Here is a 20,892-nt window from a genome sequence, read left to right as displayed (position 1 = left end):
CGGAGGTCTTTCTTCGCTCTGAATCTTGGTTGACGGCAAATATTAGTAATATTTCACATTGTGTTAGCTAGTGAGCCAGACCAGAAAAAGAGACAGAAACTAGCAGCTCCCTTGGCTATGAAAACAGAATGCACAATTAATCTCCCAAGACCCCCAAACTCCCTTTTTCAATTGACTCGGAGAGCAAAATAATATTTTGTTGGCTCTTACCATCCCTGGAGCATTGCTGCCAAATGGAAAATTGTGGCGAGTTGAGGAAGCAAGGCAAGATGAGTGACAGGTCACCACCCGCCACAAAGGAAGGGCACATTTGAAAATGGATTCTCTGGAGGGATGACAGGACACTGGAGACTCCAGTTGCTCAGCAAGGCAGCCTTTGGCTTCTGCATTCACAGCAGCTAATAGCATAAAATTATTCCTCCATCCTCTGAAACTTTTATCTCCTAGGGGGTTGCTGCAGATGATCCAGTCAGGCCAGAGAATCAAGTAATTGTTAATTCTTTCACCCAGGAGATGAAAAAAGAAAGATGGTATATGCTTTGTTTTTCCTTTGTTACCTGGATTGGATCCCTCCCGGTAAATATCTGGACTGTATTGCATGTATGTGTGAATTCTGGGTATGTGGAGCTTCACATTAGTGTGGAATTTTGTGTCTGGTGTGGACTCTCTTGTTTTCTTTTGAATAGGTTTCTAGACCTCATGATGGCCAAGGAGGCCAGTACGCTGTGAAATCTTAGGGGCCATGGAAACACAAGGCCTTTTCTTCCGACCAGTGGTGAGAAACCCAAGTGAGAAGTGTTAACCAATGGCTAAGGCTCAGAAAAGGGCAACCAAAATTATTAAGGGGATGGAGCAACTCCCATGAGACAAATTACAGTATCTGGGGGTATTTAGCTTAGAGAAGAGGGGAGGTGGAGACCTGATGCAGAGGCATAACAACGTGCGTGGTGTGAAAGTGGAGAAATCCCCCTGCTCACACTTATTAACACCAGAACTTGTAAGCATCCAATAAAACCGAATGTTGGAAAATTCAGGACAGACAAAAGAAAGTACTGTATTTTTTCGTGTATAACATGTCCCCGTGTATAAGACAACCCCTATTTTGGGGGACTCCAAATTAAGAAAATGGGGGGTGGGGCGAAGAGATTGCCCAGAGTTGTTAAACTTTTTTGGGGGGGGGGGGGTTGACCAAAATCAACAGCAGGCCTTGGCTGACAATTGTCTCCCTTCTTCACTATCCATTATTTTATAATAAATAAAACATTGTCTTATACACGGAGAACTACGGTACTTCTTCCCACAGTGCATTGTTAAACTACTTAATTTGCACCCCATAAGATGTAGCGATGGCTACCAACTTGGGACGGTTTTAAAAGAGGATTTTGCAAATTCATGGAGGATAAGGCTATCAACGGCTGTGTTTCCCTTCAACTGTCAGATGTACTATGTCCCTGAATGCCAGTTCCTGGAAATCACAAGTGGGAAGTGTGCTGTTGTGCTTGTGGGTTTCCTATAGGAATCTGGTTGGCCACTGTAAGAACAGGTTGTTGTTTAGTCATTTAGTCATGTCTGACTCTTTGTGACCCCATGGACCAGAGCATGCCAGGCACTCCTGTCTTCCACTGCCTCCTGCAGTTTGGTCAAACTCATGCTGGTAGCTTCAAGAACACTGTCCAACCATCTTGTCCTCTGTCGTCCCCTTCTCCTTGTGCCCTTCATCTTTTCCAACATCAGGGTCTTTTTTCAGGGAGTCTTCTCTTCTCATGAGGTGGCCAAAGTCTTGGAGCCTCAGCTTCACAATCTGTCCTTCCAGTGGGTACTCAGGGCTGAGCCTTCGGCTCTTCTTCTGTTCTTAACAGAATGAAAAATCCACAGAGATTCTATGTGAACGCTCAGGAGCAGGCAGTGATCTTATCGCCCAGCCATTCCTACTAAACCACCACATTTTCAGGGGTAGAGAGAATATGGAAATAAAATGGGTGCAGCTTTTTCAGGTGGAGAGATGCATTGGTGGCGAAAGTTCCACCCTGTTGGGTTTCTGCCCCTTCCCAACTGTAAAAAGCACAGGAATCTCCACGTGCTCTACTTGAGGACAAACTTTTGAAACTTTCGCAAGTGGGTTGTCACTGTTTGCAGATTTATTCCCAGCTGCTTTATGTAATTAAACCAGTTCCTGCCCGAAAGCCAATTTTGTCTCATTAACCAAATAAGGTAACACATTACTAGCTCAGGCAACGCCCTCATCTCCACCAAGGGCAGATAAACCGCATGTGACAAGGGAATAGTTAGGATTATTTTTATTCCAATTACCATTAGGAAAATAGCAGATAAGTGCATGTAATTGAGGGCAGGTTCAAACATGAAGCAGAACATTTGAGCTGCACCTCCCTGTCCTAATTAAGTGCCTGCTAACTAGTGTGTGTGTTTTCTAGGGAAAGAACAGTTATCACAAAGAAATGGACATTGCCACTGGATCGACAGCCTGTCACGTTATAGCTGCAAAAACACCATACATTTAACCACATGCATAAAAAAATCATGGGAACTGTAGTTTACCCATTCACAGAGCTACAATTCCCAGCACCTGTAACAAACCATAGTTCCCTGGAGTCTTTTTTTGCGGGGGGGGGGGGGAGATTATTTAAATGTATAGTGTGGACTTGGCCTGTGCCAAAGAAGGAGGAAATGTATCATCAGAGAAGATGGCAAAAATGGGACCAAATGTGGTCCTACACTGAGGGCAAATACCCCCTGGAATCTAATGCACAGCTGGGCAGAGTTTGGGGTGGCTCCTAACAATATACTACAGCAACAGTTGGAAGGACAGATTGCCCACCATTGCCCTTATCCACCTCAGGCCTTTGTTTTTGAGGCTCTTTTTTGTTTTTCTGATTGTGTGGAACCCAGTACCCAGATTGTGTGCCTGCAGTACATTGTTTATTGCTTTCATTCTTTGGCTCAATGGTCACGTTAGAGCAGGCATCCCCAACCTGCGGCTCTCCAGAAGTTTTGGCCTACAACTCCCATGATCCCTAGCTAACACGACCAGTGTGCAGGGATGGTGGGAATTGTAGTCCAAAACATCTGGCGGGCCGAAGGTTAGGGATGCCTGCGTTAGAGGGTAAAATTATTGTTAAATTACTGTTTTAGGGGTTGTTTTTAAAAGTCTGGAACGGATTAATCCATTTTGCATTACTTTCTATGGGAAAGCGCGCCTACCCTATGTCGCTTCCAGCTCCCGAGGTTGCCATGGCAACCTCCTATTGGCTTTTTGTTTTGGAAACACGAGGAAGCGCCTCCAGTGAGCGTGAAGATGGAGGGAAACGGCGGGAAAAGGCTCTCCCCCGCCCTCCCCGTTGCCGTGGAAACGGACCAACGCACAAAACAAGCGCGCGGGCGCTTTTAAACCTCTCGGGGGTTTCTCTGCGGAAGGGAGCGTGCGCAGGCGCGCGAGGCAACAGGGCGTGGCTGAACTAAGGGAGAGTTGAAAAGGGACGCCATAGAGACAGCCTCCCTCTCCCGTCCTAGAGCGACCGGTGGGCTTTTTAAAGTTCCGCTTCCGTCGCCGGACCGCTTCCGGCCCTGCTTCCTGGATTGGGCGCGATGGAGTCGGTGCTCAGCGAAGTGGTGGCGCTGGAGGATCTGCAGGTGAGTCGGAGCCTTATTTAACAGCAGGAGGAGCGCGCGGGTTTTGTGTGTGTGTCTCCCTCTTCTCCTGGCTCTGGTCGCGGGCCGCGAGATTTAAGTGGAGCCTCCAGGTCCAGGAGCAGTCTACCTTGGGCCACTGAGTGTGGGCGGTGCCTTTGAGTTTCGTGGGGTCAGCTGGGCTTGGACGGGCCTTTTGGCCCAGCATGGCCGCCCTTTGCTCTCCGTCCTGGTCGCTTCGTTCTCCCTCCCCGCGCGCTCTTCTCCGCCGGCCTAATTTTGGGTGGTTCTTCCTTTTTAAAAAATGCACCCTCCTGTAACCTTTTACATTTGTGCTGTGGGTCTGAAGATGAGGTGGAGCCGGAGCTTCCTCTCCTCCAGCGAAAATGCTTCATGGTGGTGGTGTTGCTGTTGTTTAGGCGTTTAGTCGTGTCCGACTTTTCGTGACCCCATGGGGCAGAGCATGCCAGGCACTTCTGTCTTCCACTGCCTCCCGCAGTTTGGTCAAGCTCATGTTCGTAGCTTCGAGAACACTGCCCAACCATCTCGTCCTCTGTCCTCCCCTTCTCCTTGTGCCCTTCATCTTTCCCAGCATCAGGGTCTTTTCCAGGGAGTCTTCTCTTCTCATGAGGTGGCCAAAGTCTTGGAGCCTCAGCTTCACGATGCTTCATGGTAGCGACTAGGAAGAGGCATCACTCTCCTCCGCTGAAGTGCTGGGCAGCCACTCCATATGTAGAAGGGAAGTGTTGGGGGTGACTTGAGTGAATTCAAGTGAGGGAAAGTACAAAGCACCCCCTATCTTCCTCAAGACGCTTTTGCCTGGCTTATATGTAGCATTAAACTATGAGGCTGTAATAATGCTTCTTTCTTCTCTGGATGGAGGTTGGAGAGTGAGTAGCTTTTATATGGCTAAAATGTAGCTAATGTAAAACCTGGCCCCACGCATCACTGGAATGTGGCCCCTGGAAGATTGCCTATAATGCAATTTGGCCCTCTGGCTGGAAAAGGTGTGATCCTCTCAGCACACACACACATGGACTCTATTAATTTAGTGTGATATGCAGCTAAGCCATGATCAGAGTAGCACTACTCTGGCTTAGCTGGATGCTACTGTTTATGATTATGAATATTAGCTACAAACTGGATTTTAAATTATGTAGGTAAATTAATTTAGTTAGCTGCTTATGCTATACATAGACTTGTATGTTCTCCATATGTTTTGCTCTCCTCTGCTCCCTCATCAAGGTGTCAGAGGGAGCTCAAGAAAAAAATGGGCTGGTTTCTCCTGTTTCCCTGTGATCGGTCATTCCACCCCCACCCTCCCGTACACATTGAGGCAGTTTCATGGCAGTGACTTTTTCTGTTCTCCAGTTAGGATGTCTGGACAGCAGGGTTTGCTGACAGCTGAGGTATATACTGTATACGGGGTTTGAAATTAGCAGGGCGCCAGGCACATTTCGCGCCTAAAGGTTCTCCATTTGCGAGCACCTCAAAATGTCTGGGTGCCATTTTTTGTGCCTGGATGACACTCAATGATTACTGGAATGTATGTGCTTTGAAGCCTTGAAGTATATGTTAAGGATAGACAATACGTTAAGGAGTTTAACAATAAAGAGTAGCATGTTTTGAAAACTGAAGTTTGGTACCAATATTTTTATTGTAAACACCAAATTAAACCTGTATTAACAAATTCTGTTTAAAATGTGATATTAACAATGTGTCACTTATGTGAATTGTGTATTAGTTCATGCTTATCAAAATAATAAATAAAAAGTATTATCAGTAAGTATTGATCTGATGTGTAGAGATCTTTCCTATTCTGCTTAATTCAAAAGGGTTCTGGAAGCTTCTCTGTGTGAAAGAAACAAGCAGAAGGTTCATGATGTACAGCTGGCTTAAACTGATTCTGTTATCTCTTCTGTCAAGGTCATGCTGACTATAAAAGTAGGGGCGGAAGGAGCCGGGGTTTCACTTTCTCTTTCTATCTCTTTTCCTTCTGGTGTGGTGTTTTATATGCAGTTGTACCTTGGATCTCAAATGCCTTGGCTCCCGAACAAATCGGCTCCCAAACTATCAAAACCCGGAAGCGAGTGTTCCGGTTTTTGAACGATTTTTCGGAAGCCGAATGCCTGGCACGTCTTCTGCGGCTTCTGGAACGCATTCTGTTCGAGAACCAAGGTACCACTGTATAGTTTTTAGACTTACTATAAGTTGTTGTAAGCTTAAGTTAAATCTGCTGTAACTGGATTTCTTATGGACAGTGCCAGTCCTGAATGTATTGGATTTATAACCATTATGCTCATTTGCCTTCAATAGCAGTAAAGCTCTGCTGGATGAAATACAACTGCCTCTGGTCTATTTTTTGGGAATCCTACAACGTATTTAAGTTTTTACTCTGCTAACTATAAATTGGAATCTGCTCTGGTTTGAGTAGAATTTCATGACAAGGTGTCCTCCAGATGTTGCTGAAATACAGCTCCCATCATTCCTGATCACTGGTCATGCTGGCTGGGGCTGACAGGAGTCACAGTTCAGCAACATCTGGGGGAACATTGGTTTCCCATTCCTCTTCTTACACAAATACAGCATCCTAGAAGGTGCCCTGTGCTTTCCCCCACAGTTCTGTATTGCAGAGAGTGTTTGGCAATGGAGCTAAAGATGGGAGCAGTGCACGCATACACCCACATCCATGATAAAGAAGAAGAGGTGGTTTCTTAGATGTGTAAGATCAAGTAATTGAAGCCTCGTGAAATGATTCAGATCTCTAAAGGGCTGTCACATGGACGATGGAGCAAGCTTGTTTTCTCCTTCTCCAGAGGGTAGGACCCAAACCAAAGGATTCAAGTTACAAGAAAGGAGATTCTGACTAAGCATAAGGAAGAACTTTCTGACTGTAAGGCAGGCATAGACAAACTCGGCCCTCCAGATATTTTGGGACTACAACTCCCATCATCCCTAGCTAACAAGACCAGTGGTCAGGGATGATAGGAATTGTTGTTCCAAAACATCTGGAGGGCCGTGTTTGCCTATGCCTGCTGTAAGGGCTCTTTGACAGAGGACACGACTCCCTCAGGAGGTGGTGGACTCTCCTTCCTTGGAAATTTTAAAACAGAGGTTGGATGGGACATCTATCAAGGAAGCTTAGTTGAAATTCTTGTATTGCAGGGGGTTGGACTAAATGACCCTTGGGGTCCAGTCCAACTCTACAATTCTGTGATTTATTTGTGAGGAAGTAACTGGCATAAGAGATGCGGGTGGCACTGTGGGTAAAACCTCAGCACCTAGGACTTGCTGATGGCATGGTCGGCGGTTCAAATCCCCGCGGCGGGGTGCGCTCCCGTCGTTCGGTCCCAGCGCCTGCCAACCTAGCAGTTCGAAAGCACCCCCGGGTGCAAGTAGATAAATAGGGACCGCTTACCAGCGGGAAGGTAAACGGCGTTCCGTGTGCTGCGTTGGCTCGCCAGATGCAGCTTGTCACGCTGGCCACGTGACCCGGGAGTGTCTGCGGACAGCGCTGGCTCCCGGCCTATAGAGTGAGATGAGCGCACAACCCTAGAGTCTGGCAAGACTGGCCCGTACGGGCAGGGGTACCTTTACCTTTACCTAACTGGCATAAGAAGTGAAGCAAATCCACTAGGGGGCATCAAATCACTTCCAATAGCTCTTGAGCACTTAACTGCCCAAGCCTAAATGTGTACACTTATTCATGGATATTGTTGAATTCAGTGTAGGTTTCATTCCAGTAGCTACATTTAGAGTTGTAACCTTATTTGTTCCAGAGGAGAGCACTGATTCAGTGACATTTTTTCCGACAATGCAGCTGCTGTTTTTGCAGTCTCTGAGCAGCAGCTTGGCTTTAAAGAATTGGTGCTTTGTTTGATCCTACGTGTTGCATTTACATTGAATGTGCTAACTTAGGAAAGAAGATACCATAGGTTTCTATGGCTGTGTGCAGTTGGAATTGGGCATTCAGGATCAATTGAGTCACTAAGGAGGAAAGGTATGGAACAATAAGGAATTTCCAGGATGTCTGTATTAGCGCCATCAACTTTCTTGTGAATGGCTACTCTTAATAACATAATTATCAGCCTTGTAATTATTCTGCGTTTCATTCCTCTCTGACCTTAGTGATGATAATACCTTGCCCCGTCTATTAACCTTAAGTACACCTGTAACCTAGGATGACATTTCATACATCTGATGAAATGGACGAAAGCTTACACTGTAATAAATTTGTTAGCCTTCCAGGTGGCACAAGATGCTTTGTTAGTTGGTTGCAGCCAAGCTACCCCTCTGGAAATGGGAAAATCGCATGGCATGTATGTCTTACACAATGACAAACGATCAGGGTGTATTTTAAGTGACCATGAATAAGGGCTGGTTTTTCAAATTGGAGACTTGAATTGTGGTTTTGGTGTTCTCATTCATATATGGTTACTCCACAACAGTACATGCTAATGTTTTGTCATAATGACCAATATCGGCTTGCAATGACCTATGCTAGTTCCCCTGGGAGTAGAAATACTGGCATGGTGAGGTACCAACAGAGCTTTCTATAGTGCACAGGAATGCAGTCTAAAACTAGTTTCCTTTTGTATTGCAGAATCTATCTGCATTTAAGGGAGCAATTGTGAAATTAAGCACTTTTTCCTGGCACGGTGTTTATAGCTGTAAGGCGCTTACCCAAATCAGAAGCAGGAGCTGGTGGATACAGGACAGAGAGATGCATCTCCATGACTTGGAAGGCAAATCTTACTATTGTTTATAGTAGGTTCAAACCATGAATATTTAGACTCCTTGCCTTTTGGGTGTGTGACAGCGAATTGTTGTATTTCCATGCAAGTTTCCATTAACCTGGATCCCAAAGTAGCTTTCATACAATCAATTACCGCAATAAACATTACAGTAGAACATCACACTTAATATAACAGAACATCAAAATTGCAATGCTTGGACTTTTGGGAGCTGCGCCTGTCAAGTCATACAATACTGTCAAGGAATCTACAGTTCAGTTTGGTATCCCATGGTATCTTGAGAGTTATGTGCTCCCGAGCCCTGCTTTAACATCTGAACTGTGTTGATGTGTTTAAGAGTGGGGGGGGGGAAGCATGGATACATTTGAGTAGCTGTGGGAATACTTAATATAGCAAACCTCTTAATAATAATAAAATCCCCCTCCCTGAAATTTACTCACTATGGTGTGACCTGTGGCTACTGCTGAGGGCTAGTGGAGAAGGATCCAAGATACTTTGTTGGTTGTGACCAGGGCATGTGTGCTTCTCTCGAAACATAGCACAGTTTTAAAAGGAAACCTCCATTTAATACAGAGGCCTGCCTCTTAAAATGCCAGTGCCTGATCTGTGCGTGCATCTGACTGATGTGGCTGAATCTTGAGGGGCAGGAGTGGGCAGTGCAATTTCAGACTGTAGCTGGATGGGTGTCATTTTTAAAGAAATGTTCCTTGTATTAATCCAGTCTCCCTGGAGGTCGTAGAGCTAGTAGCCTGTGAGCTAATTAGGCCTGGAATGCTGTTCCCGGCCCCCCCAAACCCCCACCCACCTGTTGTCATCTGGTGGGCAGGTGTAGGGTTGCCATATTTCAAAAAGTGAAAATCCGGACACAAAAATCTCAAACAAAAAGAGAGCTGTTTTTAAGGAAATTTGCAAAAAGTCTACACTTCCAACATGGGTTGCCATACGTCTGGATTTTTCCAGACGTTTCAGCGATTTCCTCCCGGACACACTTTCCGATGGCCCAATACTGTCTATGTCCGGGAAATTCCAGACATATGGCAACCCTGGGCAGGTGGACATGCCTTAAATTTTACCCTTGGCAAGGGACGCTTGCTGTTGGCGATGACCGCAGGTCTGCAGCGATCAGTTCCCTGTGAGGAGTGCCATGGCATAGGCAATGCCTAAAGGTGGAGGGATGCCATTTTAAAAATGCTCCCCAGGTGGTAGTATATCCTTTTCCTTGTAGGAAGCTTCTGTTGGGGGTAATCCCCCCCCCCCAAGCTTCTCCCTGAAGATAACGCTTCAGGTGGACTCCAGTCTGCAGAACCTTGTGCAATAATAAATTGGTGGGGGTTGGTGCTGGTGGGAGAACTAGCTCAGCCTCAGAGTATTTATTTTGGAGGTCCTCCTCAAACTGCAGGGACTAACTTGCCTTCTTCACTGCTGCTGGGTTCCAGGCACTGTCATCCTGTCTATTGCCAAGATCCTCCATGGAGCCTACAGCAGACTCCGTGAGAATTTTGGCTTCTCAAGTTAATCGTTTCGTAATGGGGGGGAAACATGACTTAAATTGGTGTGCCTTTCAATTGACTTTTTTCTCTCTCTTTCTCCCCCCCCCCCCTTTGGTGGTTTCAATCAATGGTTTTTACCCTGTTTGGATTTAATTCAGTCCACATACTACCAAGGGGGCCTCGGCTCTACCATCACACCCTGCAAGCTGGGTGGGATCAGTGACCCTTCACCAGATGCTGCTGAGCCCCATCTCTCCTTAGTCCCAGCCAGCTTGGCCCAGTGGGGAATTGGAGACTCCAGCAATGTCTTGAGAGCTACGGATTCCCCACCCAAAAGTGAACTGGCAGCAGGTTCCATGCATTGCCTCTGGGCTTGCAAGTGGAAGGGCGGTTTGCTTAGTTGCTGACTCCTTTCTGCCAGCTCCCACCCCATATAGGACAATGTGCTCTTCAGGTCTTCTCTTGGCCTCCTTTGGGTGTTTTCAGGCTTTTGAGCAGTGGTGTTGCAACCAGAGTGTTGTTTAAACAGTTCTGTTTCCTTTCCGATGAAATTAAAAGGGCACTTTTATGGCAGGTGACGTTCCTCTCCTTGAGCGGCTGTTTTTAGTAAACGCGGTTTTTTGAGCAGGCTTCTGAGAAGTCATGCAGCTACTTGGACAGATTTTTGGCTGGTGTTAGCCATCACTTCAAACCTCTTTACACCACTGCCCCGCTGAAGGTCACATTGTTTTCATCATGGGAGTGGATGATCTCTATATTTCTTTATATTAATTTTACTGAATAGCTGATAAAAGTACCCATAAAGTATCAGGGTGGTGTGCAGCAGTATGAAAATGTAAAAAAAACCCCCCACAATTAATAGTAGTACGGAACAATCATTAAAATGACTGGCTACCCAATAAAATTGTAAACAACTGCATGGCTCTGTTTAAACAGGGTGGGGGTGCCTTATCATGAATGGGAAGATTGGTCCTCCAAGCTCAATGCTGTCTGCACAGACTGCCAGCGACTCTTCAGGTTTTCCAACAGGGAGTGTGTCTCAGCCCAACCTAGGGATGTTGGGAATCGAACCCAAGACCTTCAGCCCGCAAAGCAGGCACTCTGCCACTGAGCTACAGCCCTTTCCCCTGCACGTTCCCTTCTGAGCCCTTCCATGAAAGGGGGTTTGAATGGTTTGTGCGCCTGCGGAACAAAGAGCCCCCTCTGACTTCCCAGCACTAAACAGCCTGGCAGCCTTGGGTGGCAGTTGGTGCGACCTGCCCAGACCAAATCCATTGATGGGAGACAAAAAGACCAGTGTCTGGTTTCGGAGGTGCTTGTTGTTCTCTTCTTGTTTTTTCGATGCTTGCGTAAGGCTTCATAGAAGATCCGGCTGCTAAGCCAGGGTCACCGGTTCCTGTTGGAGCAATTCCTCATCTGGGAATCATCTGTCCTTACTAGGTACTCAATGCTTTAAAATAATAATAAATCTCCCAACTGGTAGAGCTGAATTCTCTAACCTTTGTCGAAATTTATGTGCTTGTACATCATTCCTCTTACATAATTGGTTCTGCACCTGTCCCTTTCTATTTCTGAAGTTGAGTGGTGAGTAGCCGAGATGGTACCATCCACGCACAAATACAAAAAAATATTTAGGGTGATGGTTGTTTTTTTTTTAAAGCTGGAAAAGGAAACTCTTGGATCTGCCAACCACAGACAAGTGGCCCAATGGAAGCAGCTCTACCATAGGCCAGAGCAGCATTCATAACTCCCATTGTTCTAGGTGCCTTTCGCAGGGGAAGGAAGAAGAGAAGAAGAAGAGGAGTTTGGATTTGATATCCCGCCTTTCACTCCCTTTAAGGAGTCTCAAAGCGGCTAACATTCTCCTTTCCCTTCCTCCCCCACAACAAACACTCTGTGAGGTGAGTGGGGCTGAGAGACTTCAAGGAAGTGTGACTGGCCCAAGGTCACCCAGCAGCTGCATGTGGAGGAGCGGAGACGCGAACCCGGTTCCCCAGATTACAAGACTACCGCTCTCAACCACTACACCACACTGGCTGACTAGACCATGTGAAAAATAAACATAATATATTAGCTGCAGTTCATTCATTTTCAGCTGTGTATTCTTGTTATAAAAAAGCGTGTCTAGACAGTCCATTGTTGCACCCATAACCTAGGTTTAAGGTGCCATTTAGCTCCTAGCTTTCATATCTCGGCTTCTAACACTGGGTCAGAGTCCCTTGTCACTCCTTCATGATCTATAGGCCTGCTACCTGCCCTCTGGTGGCCTACTGTGGCCAAGATCGTGTCAGCTTGACCCCTGCTGACGTATTGTTCTCAGGAAAAACCTGTGAATTGGGTAGGCGAAGTGGGGCAGAAAGGCACATTTTGCCTTTCCTGGGAGACTGGTGTCAGCTTAACCATCCCTCTCTTCTTTTCCACAGAGATTTGAGAAGAAGTACAATGCTGAGGTGAGCTCAGGCAATGTCTCCAAAGGGACCACATTTGAGTACGCCTGGTGCCTGGTCCGCAGCAAATACAACGAGGACATCAAGAAGGGCGTTGTACTCCTGGAAGGTGAGCAGTAGATCAATAAACTAGAACATCCACCGAACCACCTCCTTGATTTCTCTTGCCAAGCAAGACATCCATTAAGCTAATCGCAAAGCAGTGGTTGAAACACCCACCCCATTTTGATTTGATTGATTGATTTGAGCTCCACAGTGTGTCCTTTTTCTACACTCTTGTTGGTTATTTTGTAGTTTTTATTACAAACATCCCAGTACTTGAAACTAGCCAGGCACATTTTGCACCTGGCTATCGACTGCTTGCAACCAAGTGAAGAAGCCTGAATGGTGGCTGACATCTCCACCATCTGGAGGTGCATGCCTGGGGATCCTTGGATCTTGATTGTTTTCACACGCTAATGCCACATCCTATCTGTTACATTTTATTTGCGCAATCGGAACCAATTTCAGGAACCAAAATGCTTTTTCTGTGCAGCCTGAGCAGGAGCAGTTACAACGTTATGGTTAATTGTTGTAGTTTGTCTTCACTTACCCCATCCCACTGCCCTGGTCACAGTTGTGAAGAATATTTCTACGTTATGAATGGTTTGTGTCACCATGAAGAAAAACAGGTAGGGATGGGCCAGTATATATGTGGGCTGTCCCTGGATCAAGTGACTTTTCTTCTTTAAGTCCTCCAAGTTCTTAACCTAGCTCAAGGTTGTCATTGGAACTAACCTGATGTTTCAGTGAAACTCAATCACAGTCAGTTTGACATTTGCAGAAGAAGACCTTAGAGCCGTCTTAATCCATAAAGCGGGTGGCACTGTGGTCTAAACCACTGAGCCTCTTGGGCTTGCCAATCAGAAGGTTGGCGGTTCGAATCCCCATGACGGAGTGAGCTCCCGTTGGTCGGTCCCAGCTCCTGTCATCCTAGCAGTTCAAAAGCATGTCAGAAAGTGCAAGCAGATAAATAGGTACCTCTCTGTTCTGGTTTCAGAAGCGGCTTAGTCATGCTGGCCACATGATCCAGAAAAACTGTCTGCAAACAAACGCCGGCTCCCTCGGCCTGTAAAGTGAGATGAGCACTGCAACCCCAGAGTCGTCTGTAACTGGACTTAACTGTCAGGGGTCCTTTACCTTTACCTTTTACCCCAAAATGGCAACTAGGCATTGCATTTTGGCATCTACAACCTCGGTTTAAAGATCCATTTGGCCCCTAGCTTATATACAGTGGTACCTTGGTTTACGAACTTAATCTGTTCCGGAAGTATGTTCTTAAACCAAAACCTTTCTTAAACTGAGGCGTGCTTTCCCTAACGAGGCCTCCCGCTGCTGGTACCCTTCCACCGTTCGGATTCTGTTTTTAGACCGAGGTGAAGTTCTCAAACCAAGACACTATTTCCAGTTTTGCGGAGTTTGTAAACCAAGGTACCACTGTATCTGAGTTTCTTACACTGCAACATCTCCACCTGCAAGCACTTGCTCTAATAAGAGCCTTACTAGATTGGACCGAACGTGTTTCTAGTCCGGCATTCTTCCGCCCGGCCCCACGGCCAATCATATGGCCTCCAGCAAGCCCACAGGCAGGGCGTGACTAGCCCTTCTCCCCCAGCACCTGGTATTCAGCAGCACACTGTCTCTGAACGTGGAAGTTCATCTACCAAACATGGCTGAGATTTGCAGAACCCTCTTTCACAGCCGCCTGAACCCACCACCACATTAACTGGCAAAGAGGTCCACGTGCCAATTATGCTTTCTGTGAATAAGTACGTTTTTCTGCGTGGTTTGCCCTGAATCTGCTGCCAGTCAATTAATTGAGCAGCTCCCACGTTCTGCCATAATCGGTTGGGGAGGGGAGGAAAAAAACTCATTTCTCCGCACCATAAACTTCCGCTATGAGTTTTCCCCCCCACCTCCCTTGGAGTATCAAAGGATCTTCTGCACTGTGGGGAGAGAAAACCTTTTGTGTGTACGTGGCAGTGGGTGAGATGCCTCCTGTCCTTCCGCCTCTGCCACATCCTCCCCCTTCTTTTTTTGTCTGTGCATCTGTCCCATTCCTGTCTTTTCATCGGTCGGGCGTGACCTCCTTGGCACAGTGTCCTTGCTCTCCTTGCACGGCAGCTCCCCGTACACTCTCTTGACCTTCGGCTTGCCAAAGTCCAGGCGCCGGGGTGTCGTTTGGGATTCGGTTGTCAGGAATCCAGGTGGGGTTACTCTAGTTTCAAGTTCAGATTTTTGTGTTTTGTGTCTGTATGTGTCGTGAGCTGTAGGAGGCAGGTAAAATGGAGAAACCCTCAGACCCATCTCTCTCTAAACAGATCTAGGTAAACGTTACACTCTTGACCCTTTTATTTTCAGAGCTGCTGCCCAAAGGGAACAAAGAGGAGCAGCGTGATTATGTCTTTTACCTCTCAGTGGCCAATTACCGGCTGAAGGTAAGTCTCTGCTGGTGGCCCTGCCTGCTTCCTTTGGTTTGGACCTGCTTATATTTGTACCTCTGTTGTTCAGGCGAGATGGGATCCTGATGAGGCTTATAGTTAAAATCCACGAAAAGTTTAACTTTTTTTAGGGAGGTAATTTCCTCTAAAGCAGCAGCGGGGTCACCTCTACCTCTCGGGCCTTATTAGGCCTACCAAGCCTGTCTATTTGTGCTGTGAGACTGTTCAGGGAACCCACCCACCCTATAGTGTACGTGATGTCAGGTGTAGGTCAGGGAAAGAACAGGTTGAAAGGGGGTCTGCTGGGCCCACTGATCTGTGAAAAGTCTCGTGCACAGTGCTTTGTGAACCCTGATGATCAGCCAGTTGTTGGCACTTGCAAAGCCCATGGGAGCAGTGTGGTGTAGTGGTTAGAGTCATAGTAGGACCGTGGTGGTTGCTGTGGGGATTGCCTTGCAGGGGGTTGGACTAGATGGCCCTTGCGTTTCCCTTGCAAGTTTACAATTCTATGAAAGGAGGCGGCAGGAAAATCATGTAAGCCACATTGAGCTGCATGGAGAAAACGGTGGGATATATACCGGTTTATAAATGCAATAAATAAACAATAATAAATGTTTTGATTCCAAGTCATGTAGGCAAAAAAAGGGATGAAAAATGAGTAAGACTTTCACTTGAGAGCTGCTGCCAGTCGATGCAAACTATACTAAGCTAGATGACCCAATGGTCTGACTCGATATGTTCCTGGTGTCATTGTGGTGCCAGGTGATTGACAGATAGACTTGCCCACCTGTTGAGCTTGGCCTCCGTGCAGGGGGTGGGGAGGTGATGATCTGCCCAAATCCAGCGCTCCACCTCTGCTCTGGAGGAGAACATCTGACATCGAGTCAGTGGGACAGAGGCAAAGAGGGAAGGAAGGTCAAGATCCGTTCTTCCTTTCTTCAAAGTGGCGTCAAGCAAGTGAGCTCTTCTTCCTCATTACCTCTCCCAGCTTCTGCCCCTTTCTCCCAAACTGGAACTGATTTGGCCCAGGGCTGCTAGTTGCTGATCCCTCACTTGGACAGTATCCACAGGGGCTAGCTCCACAGAACGCCCTGCATAGCATTTGTTTGTATCCTCAGGGCTCCGATGAATGAATATATAGAAGAGCAGCAGTTGGCACTCAAGAGGATTCAATCAGGCAACAGAAAGTTGGAGGCTGCATTAAGTCTTCCCCTGTTCCATCCTCTGTCCCCAAATCTGACTTAAGGAAAGCTGAGCTTCTGTTTTTCACCCACTTCCTCCTTACACAGATTGGAAAACTTCAAAATGTTTTGCATCCTGCAGATTTTTGCAGATAGGCAACAGATGTGTTTTCTGCCTGGGTTGCCAAATGGCGAGCGGGGGAGAGATCCTCAGTCAGTGTTTGAGACTTTGCCTGTCTTTCACGCTCGCTTCCCCCACCATGCGAGGGAGACGTTAACTCTCCCCTCCAGGGTGAAAGTCCTGCGTTTCCCGTTACCTCAGGCCCTTTCTTATCTCTGGCAGCTAATCCCAACTCCATAAACCTTGTCAAAACCAGGGTGGTGCCCACATGTATCAGTCTCAGCTGGGCCTTTTATCGGTGCGCTTTTATAGACTGCGAGAGCAGCAGATCATAACCCTCTTCAGTCATGGGGCGTGTGTGTGGAGGCAACGGCGCGAGATAAGCAGGAGCTTGGGCCCATAGGGAAGGAGCGGTGCAAAACACAGCCGATCTTAACTGTGCAATCCTGCGCAAGGGAGTTCTATTGCTTGTAGTGGGTCTCACATTGTCTGGGGTTGCAGCCCTGAGAGTGTCAGTGCAAATGATGGCAAGCTGCAGTTGATTGCTGGGGTCTGGGTTGTGCTACCGGGAGAGTGTTAGGCTTGCAGCCAAGAAATCCAGGGTAGTATCCAGCAAAGTAGCTGTGCAACGGAATTTCCCCAAATCTCTTCATGCATCCTCCATTCTGCTCTGGGACTCCCCAATCCTGCAGAGCAGTTGGGGGCACATGGGGAGAGGTAGTTCCATTGAGCAGCCATGCACCAGCAGAACACCTTGGTGGGATTCTGCCCTGAATCCCCCCCCCCCACACTTCAAATCCTGTCCTTCTCAAAACTTGTGGCAGGGGCAGGGAGCCTCAGGCCCAAGTGTGGCCCTCCAGGCCTCTCTGCCTGGCCCTCGGGATGCTCCCTAGCCACGTCCCTTACTCGCTCTGCATCAACACCACCCTAAGTGTTTTTTGTCTGGCAGTAAAGTGTCTTTTAATCATGCCTCCTGCAAGTGTGCATATAGAAACTAGCCTACTCTACAAAGGTGGTGTTTGTTGCTCCACCCACCTCTGGCATGTGGACTTCAGAAGGTTGCTCAAGCAGCCACCGCTCTCCCCATCCACCTCTCTGTGGGGTTTGCATCTCCTGTGCAGGTTAAACTCCTTGCCTTGAGCTAAAAGGGGGAATGGGAGAGCTTAACTTCCTGAGGCAGGAGACTTTTGAACTGTCCCTGTTTCCCCTGTAGAGGAATTCTCTCTCCTTAATAAGAACTGCCTTAGCATCCTGCCCTCAGCAGTGGTCATCCAGATGACCTCCTGGAAGCTTGAGAATCAGACTGTTGCCTGTTGTTTGTCCCTGTTTTCCAGTCCTCGGAGGCATCCTACCTTTTGAATGTGGAGGTTTCATTGAGCTGTTGTTGCTAATGGACTTCATTTCTTGGGGTGTTTGAAACCCACTTCAGCAGCCCTTACATACCGTATATACTCGAGTATAAGCCTACCCGAATATAAGCCGAGGCACCTAATTTTAGCACAAAAAACTAGGAAAACTTATTGAATCGAGTGTAAGCCGATTCACCACCTCACAAACCTGGTGGTGGCAGCAGCAGTGGAGGAAGAACAAGCAGTCCAAAAGGGCTCCTTTCGGGCTGCTCGTCCCTCCGCCATCGCTTCTGCTGCTGCCTGCATTTGCGAGAGGCAGGTGGCAGCAGCAGGACCAGCGGCGAGAAAGGGCTCCTTTCGGGCCACTCGTCCCTCTGCCACTGCTGCCTGCCTCACTCGAGTATAAGTCAAGGGGGGCTTTTTCAGCATAAAAAATGTGCTGAAAACGTTGGCTTATACTCGAGTATATACAGTAGGTTAGCTAGGGTGCTCTGTGTCGTCTGACCACAGCCATGGTCCACATTGTTGGGTGACCCTAGTTCTAAGTGTACATAGCTCCTTTCCCCACCTTCCTTGACTGTCCCCAAGCCTCCATCCAGCTCATCACTTTCTTTTTCCAAAGCTAGAACTCCCCGCTTACTGATTCCCTCCATTTCACTCCATCTGTGGTGGGCAACAGGGTACTGCGCATGATGTCCCCAGACACAGGTGCATTAACGCTCTTCTCTCTTTCTCGTAGGAATATGAGAAAGCTCTGAAGTACATCCGGGGGCTGCTGAAGACGGAGCCAAGCAACACACAAGCCATGGAGCTGGAGAAGCTCATCAAGAGGGCCATGCAGAAAGGTTAGGGGGCCAGGTGTGGGGAGCGCAACCCTTTCCCTCCCACCTTTTAAGGCTCTGTTCAAACACAGTAATTCTGATCCCAGTAAACCATGGTTGGGGCATTTCTCACAAACCAAGTGATGACTCCACATAGGAAACTGAGGCCTGTGTCAGTCCGCTTAGCTCAGTGCACTGACTGGCAGCAGCTCTCCAGGGTTTCAGGAAGGGAATCTTTCCCAGCCGTAGCTGGAGATGCCGGGTCTTGAACCCCGAGATGTTTCTTCATGCAAGGTTTGTGGGGATCACCCAAAACAGTTTCTCAGTTTGGAAGCAATGGGGGAAATGTGGTTTAACAAACCGAGGAGGCTTTTTGTTTTTCAAGTGTGTAGGAATGGGGAGAGCCCAGGGACGCTCTTCGTAACTCCTTGCCCAACAAACCATCGTGCTTTGGACATGTAAACTAAGCTGATGCGTTCAGAGAGCAGAATGCATTAAAACACCCAACCATCTTTGAGCGCCTTTTACGAAATGCCTCCTAGTATTTCTCAAGGAGACGGAAAGGTGTTTCAACAGCTCTTAAGTACCAGCAATGAGGACCGGGTGCCTCGTTTGGATAAGACGGCACAGGGATCACTTCTGCACTGCCAGAGCCCAATGAGAGGGTGAGGGCCGTCGGCCTGGGAGGTGGCACCAGCTATTCTTCCACCACCACCACCTCTGAAAAGGTGGTGATGGAAAAAGTTGGTCCCCATGGCAACCGGGTTGGTCCAGCCCCCCTCCCGCAGGCTTCAGTCCAAAGATCTCTTGAGGAGCCTCTCAATCCTTAACTAGCGTTCCAGGATGACGCCTTTCTTCCCTCTTCTCTCTCCACAGATGGCCTGGTTGGCATGGCGATCGTGGGCGGCATGGCCCTTGGCGCTGCCGGGCTGGCTGGTCTCATCGGCTTGGCCATCTCCAAATCAAAACCTTAACTGGCTCAGTTAGGGTGGTGGTGGGGTCCCACCCCCCTGCCCCCTTTCGCACCCGGCCAGAGCAGCCTGGCCTTGGCAACTCACAGCTCTAACCCTGCAGGGAAAATGAGGGACGATTAAAAACATGCTCGGCAGCCACTAATCCGACCCTGATTCCCGGACTTTCCCCTCCCCTCCTTCTGTGAGGCCAAAGTGGCCCTTTCGGTAGAAGACTGGCCAAATAGGAACATGGGCGCGCATGGCTGCGGGCCCTTCTAGCTCTCAGTTGCCCCAGCCCCCTGTTGTGTAACTTCCTTTAGGTTCCTTGCCTACGCTTCACCTATCACACGCTGACGTGAGGAAAGCACACGGGTTTCTCCCCGCTGCCTGCCTTTGCAGCCTCTCACTTGTCGTGGGGCTTGGAGATTTCTCTCATCTGAGACTTAAGATACAAAATGCCAGGAAAGGACATCATTTTCAGAAGACTACAGTTGGATTGGGTGGGGTGGGGGGAAACCCCCCTTGTCCTGCAGTGTGCGGCTTAGCTTCTTGTTGCTGTGAACGATGGTCAAGGAGAAGGCTTTCCGGGACAGAACCTTTCCCTCACTGTCAGACTGTGTTTTCTCTTACACTTAATAAACACACACATGTGCCTCCCTCTCTTCCTTCCATCCCCCCAGTTTGCACTTCCTTTGCATGGTGCCTCCTGATCCTCTTAGCTCTGTAGCAGCACCGGGTTCCATCTAGAGGAGCCTGTGGTCCTCCATATTTTTGTTCAACTCGCGTCAGCCGCCAACAGCATGGGCAGCGGTCAGGGACGATGGGAATTGTAGTCCAGCCCCATCACTGGAGGAACATAGGTGCCCCCACTTCTTCTTTGGGGTCTTCCTCTGCCTAGATAGCTATCTTCCGTTGTCCCCTTATTTATTTGGTAGAGCTGGTGGGGGCTGCCAACATGAGAATTAGGTCACCTCTCTCGTCTCGCAACAGATAGAGCGAGCTTCTTGGGACATGGAGAGGAAACACAGCAGAAAAGAGGGACACTCAAAGCAGCCTTATATTGGAAAGTATCTGCTTCTGAGCTGACAAGGGACGGGTTCCTTCTTTAGGTTGGCGAGTGAAGACCCCACACCAAGCCTCTAGTGGGGCTTCCTTCGCGCAAGGTTGGCGTTCCAGTCGCCGTTCAGAGACTACAAATGTATTGAAAACACTTCTCTCCTCCTTTCTGGAAACTTCAATCTCCCTGCTCACTGAACAGGTGCTTTTATATGGTTTTCTAGCCTCTGACTGGTGTGAGGCAGGGATGTGAATAAAAATTAAAATACAGATGTGAATGATTTGGATTGTCTGATTTGCGCCTCTCGTGAAGTTTGGGCCTCAGATGTCCTTAAGGCGGTGAGCTGTTGTCCAATCCATCCTGTTTATGCTGTAGGCCGCCACTGAATTTTCCATTTAGGAATCAATTAGACCATTGGCCCATCAGCTGCCAGCATTGTTGATGCTGCCTGGCAGCAGATCTCCCAAGGTTTCAGGCAGGGAGCCTTATCCTGGCCCTACTTGGCGATGCCAGAGATTGAAGGTGCATGCAAAGCAGATGTTCCACCACGGGAGCTCCAGCCCTTCCCCCAATGGCCAGGGTCTCCCTCGATAA

The 20,892-nt window shown here is 48.0% G+C and overlaps 1 protein-coding gene across 1 annotated transcript; it reads left to right on the top strand.

The window, feature by feature from the left end:
* Positions 1-3,489: 3,489 nt before the first annotated feature.
* On the top strand, positions 3,490-20,571 carry FIS1 (fission, mitochondrial 1). The gene is made up of 5 exons (XM_080977517.1): positions 3,490-3,648; positions 12,313-12,445; positions 14,737-14,813; positions 18,207-18,312; positions 19,165-20,571. Exons 1-5 carry the CDS (start codon positions 3,604-3,606, stop codon positions 19,260-19,262), a joined length of 459 nt encoding a protein of 152 aa, XP_080833643.1. The 5' UTR covers positions 3,490-3,603; the 3' UTR covers positions 19,263-20,571.
* Positions 20,572-20,892: the final 321 nt, after the last annotated feature.

Source organism: Podarcis pityusensis (genome assembly GCF_964106645.2).
Source record: "Podarcis pityusensis genome assembly, chromosome: 13".
Classification (NCBI taxonomy): domain Eukaryota; kingdom Metazoa; phylum Chordata; class Lepidosauria; order Squamata; family Lacertidae; genus Podarcis; species Podarcis pityusensis.
This window is presented reverse-complemented; position numbering and strand designations above follow the sequence as displayed.